The sequence below is a fragment of the Malaclemys terrapin genome, chromosome 3 (genome assembly GCF_027887155.1).
Source record: "Malaclemys terrapin pileata isolate rMalTer1 chromosome 3, rMalTer1.hap1, whole genome shotgun sequence".
NCBI classification, from domain to species: Eukaryota; Metazoa; Chordata; order Testudines; family Emydidae; genus Malaclemys; species Malaclemys terrapin.
The window spans coordinates 68,183,594-68,195,785 of record NC_071507.1 but is presented as its reverse complement, the minus strand read 5'-3'; the positions used below and the strand labels follow the sequence as shown (position 1 = coordinate 68,195,785).

Here is a 12,192-nt window from a genome sequence, read left to right as displayed (position 1 = left end):
TGCAGGATGGCTACCTTTACATCTGCTATTGTGTGTCCAGGGAGGTTACCATATATAGAAACCTGTAGGAGAACACTTCAATCTCCCTGGACACACAATAGCAGATTAAAGGTAGCCATCTTGCAGCAAAGGTGTAATTGGTTATGTTTTAAAGGAGACACCTCAAATTAAGTTTTCATAACGGTCCATGTGTGGTATAAAAATATTCAAAAACTGCCTTCCCCCAAACAAAATTAACAATTGTGATTTTGATCAGGAAAAAAAAAGCACTTGCACAATGTGAAAGCACAGCAAATTGGAGAAGTCTGTACAGTTCTAAATTATTGTACAACTTTGTGTGTCTGATCTTTGGTGCTTAGACACTTACGGTCCTAATCATTTTGAAAATACCTGTCCTCCTTTTGTAGATACTTGTTGCTTTGAGAAATTTACACTTCAAGAATATTGTGCACTGTGATTTAAAACCAGAAAATGTACTACTAGCATCAGCAGAACCATTCCCTCAGGTGAGTGAAAATTTAACAAATGTTTCATCCTAAATCACTGTTCCACTAAAGAAGAAATATAGAATTTAGAGCTTAAAAATGATCTGTCATAGGACAGTATTACTGATGTTTTCACCCAAAATATAACTAGAATTATGTGAGGTGCCTGTATTGTTACCTTATGAATTATCTATGTATTTTGTGTACTGATTTATTGAATAAGTATAGATGTTCTTCTTTGAGTGATTGCACATGTTCATTTTACTTCAGGCGTGTGCCAGCCGAGTGCGCCAGAGTCAGAGATTTTTCCCTTACTGGTACCTATCAGGGTGGTGCATGTGTTCTCATGCTGCTGCACAATGATATAAAGGGCAGAGCTGCCCCTGACCCTCTTCAGTCCCTTCTAACCACCCATGATTGTCAGGGTTGCTAATCTCTTTTTCAGGGATTTTTTTCTTGTATATAGTTAGTGTAGTTATCAATAGTTAGGCCTTTAGAGTAAAGTTTTATTGTTATTTAACTTAGTTTTGCTTAGATTGTCAGTTCTTGCTTGTTCTGATTGCCAGCTCCTGGTACCTGGGCTTTAAGACTTGCATTGGCTGTGAGAAGTCTGGTAAGTGACCCTCATTGCAGCAGTCTAAAGTGCTTCGGTGAGGGTCACATCTGAGACTGTTCCCATATCTGTAGAAACTTCAAGCCTTGGACCAAAGGGGTGGACATCACGTACCTCTGCCTCTGTCAGAAGTGCCCCTCCAGACATTGCGGAGACTCTGTGCTATTCCCCTTCCCTGGTAACAAGGAAGAAGCATGGACAATGTGTCTTGAAAGAGCCAGCCTCCTCCAAAAGAGCGAGATCACTGGTGCTGTCTATCAGCAAGCAAGCTGGAGGGCAGTGTAGAGTGTCTTTGGGGAAGAGGTGCTTCTGGATACTGACTTTGTCTAACCCAGGGTCATTGACTCCGGTGCATGCACCGTTGAGGCTGACCTCTGCAATACAATCATCAGGAGAATCTCTTGATACCAGTGACGCTGGAGGCAGATGCCACGGTGTGAGACCTGCTACGCCTCTTAGTACTGCATTCTTCAGCAGTGCAGGAGACAAGTCGTCTGGTACCAATTGAGCCTCAGGCTTCACCAGATGTACCTGCAAGTAAGATTGGTGCTGTGGCTGGCTTCAGACTTCCAGTGCTTGCTTGCCTGGTGCCATCAAGAGGCAAGCCCAGCATGCTGTCACCAGTACTGATGTCTCTGGAGACACAACACTGCACATTGGCACCGTGTGGCACAGTGTCTTTCTGGGCAGGCAACTTGGGTTCCTCCTTGGAGTCTAAGGTAGGCTCATGTGCCTTTCGCTCCAGGGCTAGAAGGCATTTCTCACCTTTCTCTAGAGGATTCAGCTCCTGGAACCTGGCAGAGGTCCCATGGTAGTCCAGGGATCTGGATCTTTGGGCTGGTAGAGGGTGGGCTCCTATACCCTACCAATGGATTTATGAAACTCATGGGGCTTTCAACTCACCATCAGATCCTCTCTGGTTCTCCTCTCTCTAGATCCCCAAGCAGATGATGGGATAGCTCCCATAAGGAGACTCAGGATGTTACCCATAGTACCAAGGCTCATACTGACCAAGAGCATCCTCATATACCAGAACCTCCACCTGGGGAGGTACAGGAAGCTCCAGCTCAGACTTCTTTGCATTCCTCCTCATCACTTGATGAGGCGGTGATGTCTGGGGTGTCATCGCTTCTTTAGCAACTGGTAGGCCCTTTAGTCATCCTAAAGAGGGTTGGTTTCTTTCTGGACATCCAGGTCAAAGTGGTTCAGGAGGGCTCCCATAGACTGGACATACTGAGGACAGCAGGACCTTCCTGAGTGGCTTTGTCTGTACATGAAACCATACTAGAGCCCACAAGATTGTAGTGGTAAATGCTTCTCTGCCATCGACAGCCAAGTGACTTGAGTGAGGGTACCATGACCCTTTCCAGTGCTATGAATATTTCTACATCCATCCCTCACTGGGTTCCTTGGTTGTCTCAGCCATAAATGAAAGAGTGCATCAGGGATGGCTAATCTTCTACCCCAAAAAAATAAAAAAGTGAAAACAGAAGACCTTTTTGGTAGAAAGATTTATTGCACGGCTGGCCTGCAGTTTTGTATCTGTAACCGTTAGGCCTTGCTGATTCTCCCTCTGGGACAATGTTCTGAAGTTCACGGACAAGTTACCAGAGGATGCCAGGCAGAAATTCCAGTCCATCTTGGAAAAGAGCAAACTCCTGGCCAGGACCTCCCTCCAAGCTGGATTAGATGGAGTGGATTCTGAGCCAGAGCCATGGCAACTGTAATAACGATGTGCAGGTTTTCATGGTTTCAGTCCTTGGGTCTGTCGTAGGAAATCCAACAGATTATAAAGAATCTCACTTGTGAGAATCCTCTTCTCTCAGTAGATTGATGAAAAGCTTCGCAGTCTCAGAGATTCCAGGGCAACGTTGAAATCATTAGGAATTTACACTTCATTCCCTAAAAAGAAACAGTTTTGCCCTTAGTCATGCCAATGATGCCCACTTTTCATGGCTAGACAAACCAATCGTTTCAGTACTCCTGAGGGAATTCTGCACCAAAAAAATAATTCTGTGCACAATATTAAAACTCTGGGTATTTTAATTTGTCAATAAATAAATGTGGAGGCTCCAGCCTGGCAGTGGGGAGCACAGGTCACTGTCTGCATGGAGGTGGGAAATCACCCTGCAGCTCCCCCACTCCTGGGGACATGGACTTGGCAGTGAGACTGCATCTGACCCTGACACAGGACATCTGACCCTGCCTCAGAAACACCCCGCAGCCTGCCCCTCCACATCAGGTGCACCAAGATAGTGAGCGGGACAGAATCTCTCACGCCTAGTACTGGCCCCCAATCAAGGTGTGGAGCAAACAGGCTCAACCCATCAGGATCCACGGTTGGGGGGGGGGTCCAGGTGTGGGGTGAGAGGGTTCTGTGTGTGGCAGTCTGGGTGTGGACAGCTCAGTAGGGAATGTGGGGGGAATGGGACTGTGTGGCATGGGGGGGTCCAGGTGAAGGTGGTTGGGGCTCAGCGGGGGGTGGGGCTCAGCGGGGGGGTCTGGGTGTGCAAGGCTTGAGGTGGCACAGATGCAGGAGGGTGGGGGTTTGAGTGTAGGGGGCTCAGCAGTGGGTAGTCTGGTACAGGGGTGGGGTCTGGATGTAGGGGAGAGGGGCTTGGCGGATGTCTGGACACAGGGGGGTTGGTGTGGGAGGGTTCCAAATGCAGGGGGTAAGGCTCTGCGGGGGGGTGTTGAGTGCGGGGGGTGGTGAGGTCCGGGTATGGGGATCCAGATGCTTGGGGGTTGGGCAGCCGGGGGAGCAGCTCCCTGCGTAGTGACCCTTCCCTGCTACGACTGAGAACTGTATGTGGGGGTAAGGGGTGCATGCAGTTGGGGAGGTTTCTGGGGATGGGTCTGACTCCTGGCCGCTTCTTGCAGGGGAAGAGGAAATCCTGTCCTCCCCCAGCCCAGTTGGGACTAGCCGCTGAGCCCAGCGCAGGGTAGGAGCCACCGGCTGGGGTGCCCCTGTGATTTACCTTTCTGTCTGCTGCTCCGGGTTCCTGCAAAGACAGGCCCTCACTGGGGATGGATGTGTAACTGCCTTTGTGGCTTCCCTTTGTTTCCCCCGTCACAAGTAATTTTTCTGCGGGGAAGCAAAGAAATCTGCAGGGGACATGAATTCTGTGCGTACTCAGTGGTATAGAATTCCCACAGAGTAATTCCAGAAAAATGGTAGGAGGAAACCTCCACCTCCTTGCTTTTCTTCTTTGCTGGGTTCTTCTAGACAGCCTGGAAATTCCAAGGAGTCTATTTGACTGCCTTGTCAACAACAGAATACCCATTGTGTCTTGGTCTGATTTCTCCTATCCCTGTTTTTTCCAGCAGATGCTGGGTTATCCTGGTTCTGTTGAACTTCACATAGCTTTTCAAAAGTGGTGAAGTACTCGTGAATGCAACCTGTCTCTTTGTATGCAGGACATAACTGGTCCCAGCTGAGGCTTCATTGAGTGGAGGGAGGTGTTGGGGACTCTGAGATCTTTCTATGTTTTTCTAACAGTTCCAGATTGTATTTCTTCTCCTTCTTCTCCTCCTCCGCCTCGATCTTTCAGCTCCATGACTCTCAACTTCTTGCTGCCTTAGCTCCACGGCTCTTCTCTGGGTGGCTTCAGCTTAGGGTTTTTAACATTTTCTAACTGCCACTTCTGGTATTAGCATCTATCCTTTCTCTTTTTCTTCTGCCTCCAATCTGGCCAGCTCTCATTTTGCAGTTGTTTACTGGCGCTTATTTTTATGCTTTGCTGTTTGCTTATTTCGGGTAAAGAAAATAGAAACAGAAAACAACAAATTGTAACCTCTCTTTGACTGGTACGCTGCCCTCAACTTGAAGGATGCCTATTTCCATATTCCAAGGTCACAGACGGTTCCTCCATTTCATAGTGGGCAAACACCATTTCCAGTTTACAGTGCTACCCTTTGGCCTCTCATCGGCTCCAAGGGTCTTCTCAAAATGTATGGCGCCAGTGGCTGCTTACCTGAGATGTCAAGGAGTCCAGGTCTTCCCACATCTCGATGACTGGCTCATCAAGGGCAGGTCCCGGGAACAACTACAAAGGAGCCTTGATCTGGTGCGTTTTACCTGCCGCGACCTGGGCCTGTTGATAAATGAGAAAAAAATCCATCTTAAGGCCAGCTCAATGAATAGAGTTCATCGGGGCAGTTCTCGACTCCATGTGAACCTCCTTTCTTCCGGAGGCTCACTTTCAGGCCATGTCGGACCTGGTCTCCCACGTGAAGAACCACCTGCTCACCACGGCTCACACCTGCCTGCAGTTGTTGGGCCACGTGGTCGCCTGTACATACATGGTCAGTCATGCCCAGCTCCACCTCCAGCCTTTGCAAGCACGGCTGGCATCAGTTTACACCCCCAGCAGACACGATCTAGACTGGGTAGTCAAGATGCTGGATCACATCCTGTCGTCCCTAGAGTGGTGGTTGTAGAATTGGATGTTCCCTTTGCGGCCCCGTCCCTGTCGCTGACCCTAGTCTCAGATGCTTTGGTCCTGGGTTGGGGAGTGCATCTGGGGGAGCTCAGCACTCAAGGTCACTGGCTGTGGGACAATCTGGCCCTTCACATCCATGTCAGGGAGGGAGCTAAAGGCAGTTCATCTGGCCTGCTAGGCATTCTTGCCCACCTGAGGGACAAGGTAGTACAGGTCTTCATGGACAATACCACTGTGATGTATTACATCAACAGGCAGGGCGGAGTCAGGTCGTCAGCCCTTTGCCAAGATGCTCTGAGCCTTTGGGAATTTTGTGTGCCGCATGCTATTCATCTGGTAGCCGCGCACCTGCCCTTAACCAGGAAAGTGCTGGCACATCACCTCAGCAGGACCTTCTTGTCTCGCCACGAGTGGTCGCTCCATCCGAAGGCAGCCAGTATGATCTTCCATTTGGGGACCTCCCAGGTGGACTTGTTCGCGTCCCGTCAGAACAGGAAATGCCACGTGTTCTGTTCACTCCGGGGGATGGACAGGGATTCCCTGTCAGATGCTTTCCTGGTCCTATGGTCCGTAGCCCTAATGTACTACACCTCGCTAGTGCCGCTAATCCACAGAGTCCTCGTGAAGATCAAACAGGACAGAACAAAGGTTATCCTGATAGCCCCCGAGTAGCCTCACTAGCACTGGTTTGGCATGCTGCTGGACCTTTCAGTAGCTGTGCCGCTGCGGCTCCCTCTCTGGCCAGACCTGCAGTTCCAGGACCACGGCAGTCTCTTGCACCCAAACCTGAAGGAGTTGTACTTGTCAGCATGGCTACTACATGACTGAATGCAGAAGAGCGGGAGTGCTCGAACCGGATGCAACAGGTCTTGCTGGGTAGCAGAAAGCCCTCCACTAGGGCAACTTACCTGGCAAAGTGGAAAAGGTTCATGTGCTGGGCTTTGGAATGACATGTCTGAGCTGAACAGGCCTCACTGCAGGTTATCATGAATTATCTTCTGCACCTCAAACTTCAGGGCTTGTCCCTGTCATCGATTAGGGTTCATCTGGCTGCTATTTTGGCTTTCCACCCACCATTCCAAGACAGGTCAGTCTTCACTCATGACATGATGGCTTGGTTCGTGAAAGGTCTGGAGTGTCTTTACCCTCACGTCTGGGACCCTGTCCCCATGGATTTGAATCTCGTGCTGTCGAGGCTCATGGGACCTCTCTTTGAACCTCTGGATTCCTGCCCTTTTCTCCTTCTCTCCTGGAAAGTTTCGTTCCTGGTGGTGATTAAGTCCGCTCGCAGGGTGTCTGAGATCAGGGTGTTCACGTCAGAACCGCCCTATAAGATCCAGTTGCAGCTGCATCCAACGTTCCTGCCCAAGGTGGTTTCCCAGTTTCATACCGGCCATGACATTTTCTTATCGGTCTTCTTTCTGAAGCCCCATAAATCCGAGGAGGAGCACAAGTTACGCGTCCTGGACGTCAGGAGGGCACTGACCTTCTATATTGACAGGACAAGGCTGTTTCGCAAGTCAACACAGCTGTTCGTTGCGGTGGCAGACAGGATGAAACGTTGCCCAGTGTCTGCTCAAAGGATTTCATCCTGGATCACAGCCTGTGTCTGATACTGCTATGAGCAGGCGAATATGCCTCCACCCACAATAGTCAAGGCTCACTTGACTAGAGTGCGAGCATCATCAGTAAGGCTATGTTTTAGTCACAGGTATTTTTAGTAAAAGTCATGAACAGGTCATGGTGAGTAAACAAAAATTCATGGCCCGTGACCTGTCCATGACTTGTACTATGTACCCCTGACTAAATCTTGGGGGGTGGGGCGCAGCTCGCCACGGGGGGTGGAGGGGACACTGGTGCTGGGAGAAGGAGGGGTTGGCGGAGCTGACAGGCTCCCTATCTGACTCCACACCTCTCCGGAAGTGGCGACATCCCTCGGTTCCTAGGTGGAGGCATGGCCATGCAGCTCTGCACACTGCCTCCCTGAGCGCTGGCTCCACAGCTCCTATTGGCCGGGAACTGCAGCCAATGGGAGCTATGGGGGCGGTGCCTGCATGCAGAGACAATATGCAGAGCCTCCTGGCCGTGCCTCTCCCTAGGAGCTGAGGGATGTCACTGCTTCCAGGGAGTGCCCTCCTGCCCCGAGGTAAGCACTGCACAGAGCCCTCATCCCCTCCTGTGCCCCAACCCACAGCCCTGAGCCCCCTTCCACACCCAAACTCCTGCTGCTGCTGGGGAGTGGGGCGATAGCCGCTCCAGAGGTCACAGAATCCATGACCTCCATGACAAACTCACAGCCTTAGTCATCAGCAGCCTTCTTGGCTCAGGTGACGATCCAAGAGATCTGTAGAGCTGCTACCTGGTTGTCTGTCCACATGATTGCGTCCCATTATGTGCTTACCCAGCAGGTCTGGGACGATGCTGGCTTTGACAGGGTAGTGCTGCAAGACCGTGAATTCTGAACCCACCTCCATTGGCATTGCTTGTGAGTCACCTAGAATGGAATCGACATGAGCAAGCACTCGAAGAAAAAACGGTTACCTATCTTTCATGGCTGTTCTTCAAGATGTGTTGCTCGTGTCCATTCCATTACCCATTGTCCTGCCCCCCTGCTGGAGTTTCCAGCAAGAAGGAACTGGGCAGGTATAAGGTCAGCAGTGCCTGATATACCAGCACATGAGCATGGCACTCCTGGGGGTGCCACTGTCGACCCTATGGATACCGCTAAGGCACAAATCTCTGACGACCAGGCACATGGGCAAGCGCACACCTAGAATGGAATGGACATGAGCAGCACATCTCAAAGAGCAATGGTCACGGAAGGTAGGTAACCATTTTTTCTCCAGTCTGCAGAGCCTCTGTGTCAGGGCTCTTTTGACACTACCATCAGAACCCAACCTGATCTTGCAGGACCACGGTTGACTCCTGCATCACAACCTGTCTTCTGTCCATCTTATGGCTTGGATGCTCCATAATTAATGCCTTAAGAGGCAGAGTGTTCAGAGAATGTACAAAACATCTTCCTGAATAGCAGAAAACCTTCTAGTCAATGTACTTTTCTGTTGAAGTGAAAATGGTTTTCCTTACGGTTATAGCAGAAAGATGTTTTCCAGTCTGGGCCTCTTCCCACCATGTCTTGGATTACTTGTTCTGCCTGAAACAACAAGGCCTATCCATTAGTACCATCCTGGTTTACCTGGGAGCTATCTCCAGTTTCCACTTTCCAATCACTGGCCAGTGTTCTTAAAGGGTCTGGACAGGTTATATCCCTAGGTGGTTATATCCCTAGGGTTCAAATCTGGTGTTAACAAAGTAGATGGGTCAACGCTTTGAACCGATGGCAACCTGCTCTTTACTTAATCTGTCCATGAAAGAGAAGAGTGGGGGAATTACAAGCCTTGGTAGCTGACCCTCCTTACACAGCCTTTTATAAGGACAAAGTTACGTCCACATCCGAAAACTGTGCCTAAAGTAATATCAGAATTCCATCTCAATCAAGTGATATAATTTACTGACTTTCTTTCCTAAGCCCCAATAAGGATGAAGAGACGCTCCATACTTTGGATGTCAGAAGGGCGTTAGGTATTTATTTGGACAGAACCAAATTGTTTAGGTTGTCATCCCAACTATTCTTAGCAGTTGCAGACAGGATGAAGGCCCGTCTAGTCTCAGCACAGAGAATCTCATCATGGATTTTCTCTTGCATATGTGTTGTGACATTGCCAATATAACCCTGACAAGCAGGGTAGTAGCACATTCGGCAAGATCTCAGGCAGTTCTGCAGATTTTTTAGTTCAAGTGCCTGTAACACACATTTGTAGGACTGCAGCTTGGTTATCGGCACACACCTTTACAACTCATTATTCTGTATCTCAGCATTCCAGAGAACGCTTAGTTTGGACAAGTAGTCCTTCAGTTGTTTTTCAGGTAGACTCTGAAATGCACCTCCAGATTGAGCTGCTTGTGAATCACCTGAAGTGAAATGGGCACGTGCAAGACAAAATGGTTACAAAACTCTTCGGTAACTGTTGTTTGTCGAGATGTGTTGTACGTGTCTATTCTATGACCCTTCCCCTTCCCCTCTATAACAAGAGTCTCTCCAGTAAGGAGGAACCGAAGGGCTGTGGGGCGGCTCCACGCTTTATGCCATCACAAGGCAGCATAGGGTGCATGTGTTGCCCGGACAGGTACCACTCTGAGACAAATCTCTGTCTCTGGTGCAGTGGGTGTGCACATACCCGAAGTGGGTTAGATATGTGCAGTGAAGCGGAATGGACACGTGTAACACATCTCAAAGAACAACAGTTACAGAAGAGGTTACTGTTTGTTTTTTCTCAAGTTTGCTAGTAAGTTTCCAAAGTCAAGTATGTAAAGGGTGACCTCACTGAAGGAATAGGACTAACTGCTTTTTGCTTCAATTTGTCCAGTGCAAGCAATAATTAAATGATGGCAAATGTAATGCCTGATACCATACTTTTGTTTGGAAAGTTGCTCCTCTGTGAGATCTTCCAGAGATTTTTCAGTTAACAGTACTGTATTTATTTACAGGTGAAGCTGTGTGACTTTGGTTTTGCGCGCATCATAGGCGAAAAGTCTTTCAGGCGCTCTGTGGTTGGAACCCCTGCTTATCTTGCTCCTGAGGTGCTCCGGAGTAAAGGTTACAATCGCTCTCTGGATATGTGGTCAGTGGGAGTAATTGTCTATGTGAGCCTTAGTGGTACATTCCCATTTAATGAGGATGAAGATATAAATGACCAAATCCAAAATGCAGCATTTATGTATCCACCAAACCCCTGGAAGGAAATTTCTAGTGAAGGTAAAGAAATTCAAGAGAGCTTTTGCTTTTTGGGATCTGATTTTTTTATAGCATTTTATATACATTAATTCTTTGGAATTCAGGTATTTTTGAATTGCATTATGAGTTTGATTCAGACAGAAATGTGAAAATTGACAGCTGAATGACTCTTTGGTTAAAGGCTAACATAATAGGTGTGAGCCAGCATGAATTTGTGAAAGATAAACAATGTCAAATGGGATTACATTTAACAATTGGTCTAGAGAAAAGGGAGAACCAATAGATATAACTAGATTTCAGAAAGCTGTTGATAGAACTTGACATAATGGCTTATTGTATGAACACACCAAATGTGGGTTTAGGTAACTTTTGTGCTGGGTGTAGAAAGTGGTGGGCTGGAAGTAAAGATGTGTACTCTTCATGAAAACTAATGACAAGTTAAATCTGGCATGGCTGTATGTTGGGACTGATAGCTTGAAAAATAGGCATGCATACCACCTCTACCCCGATCTAATGTGACCCGATATAACACGAATTTGGAGAGAACGCGGTAAAGCAGCGCTCCGGGGAGGGAGGGGGGAAGGGGCTGCGCGCTCCGGCAGATCAAACCAAGTTCGATATAACGCGGTTTCACTTATAACGTAGTAAGATTTTTTTTTTTGGCTCCCGAGGACAGTGTTCTATTGAGATAGAGGTGTATAACTAGAATTCTGGATCCGAACATTCTGGTCCAGTGCAATAATGAAATAGGGGTGAGTGAAGATATTCAGATCTGGATCCAAATGTTAGCAGACTTCAAGGTTGTTCAGACCTGGGGTTTTAGCATGGGCCTAGTTCTAGCTGAGAAATTCACGATGATAATAAAATAAGTGGTGTATATACTTAAGACCTGGAGGGATGTCTGATAGTAGTGTGTAATGGTGGGAACTTACTGTTAAGAGAGAGCACTTTAAAAAGATGTAAGATCAAATTTTCAAAAGAGCCTAACTGGCTGAGGAGCCTAAATCTCATTGACTTCTGATGAGACCTAGGTTCTTAAGTACCCCAGTCATTTTGAAAACTTTACCCCTTTTAATTTAGGACCAGTTTTGGCAAAGCTTCCATTGATTTCAGTCGGACTAGGATTTCACCCTCACATAAGTACATTATTTTTAACAGTAAATTTGAAATCAATAAACTCAATTTGGAGTAAATCAGTAAACTCAGTTTTTAGTGTTTTTTTTTTTTTAAAAACAAACAAAACACTACCTTTCTGGCTTTCTCCTAACATGAGTTAAAACTTATTGTAAAGACCATTGGCTTGGCTAAGATTCACACAGTATACATTGTGTATATATTTTAGGTAACACTTAAATTTGAGTTACATGTAAACTACATTAGATGACAGATTTGTATTTATACTGTAGAATTTTTGATAATTTGTTTGTTCTGTGGCTTTTCCCCCGCCCCAGCCATTGATTTAATAAACAATTTGCTTCAAGTGAAGATGAGAAAGCGTTACAGTGTTGACAAATCTCTTAGTCACCCGTGGCTACAGGTAAGAGCTAATGCCCACCTTATTTTCTATAAAAGCGGTATGTAACTATGTCCTTTAAGTGAATCACATTTTAAATTAAGTAGCTCAAAGGCTTTGTAAACTTTGTAACTGTAAATTGTTTTTACCGCAACATTATGAAAATCTCTTACAATGCACATCCACGAAGATGGCAACTAGAATTAATCTAATATGCGAGAGAACCAAGCCTCATTGACTATGCTTACCTGCTGCGTCCTTCCTATCTCCCCATCTCCTTATGTGTTCTTTCCCCCTGCCCTTCAGAATCTTACCTTGCCTTCCTGTTCTCTATGATACTGTTA

The 12,192-nt window shown here is 47.3% G+C and overlaps 1 protein-coding gene across 1 annotated transcript in view; it reads left to right on the top strand.

The window, feature by feature from the left end:
* Positions 1–12,192, top strand: part of PRKD3 (protein kinase D3) — a 91,931-nt gene that overhangs the window by 75,361 nt on the left and 4,378 nt on the right. Inside the window, exons 16-18 of the mRNA XM_054022694.1 lie at positions 408–506; positions 10,089–10,356; positions 11,787–11,872. Of these exons, the coding sequence (XP_053878669.1) occupies positions 408–506; positions 10,089–10,356; positions 11,787–11,872 (453 nt within the window). The remainder of the gene's footprint in view (positions 1–407; positions 507–10,088; positions 10,357–11,786; positions 11,873–12,192) is intronic.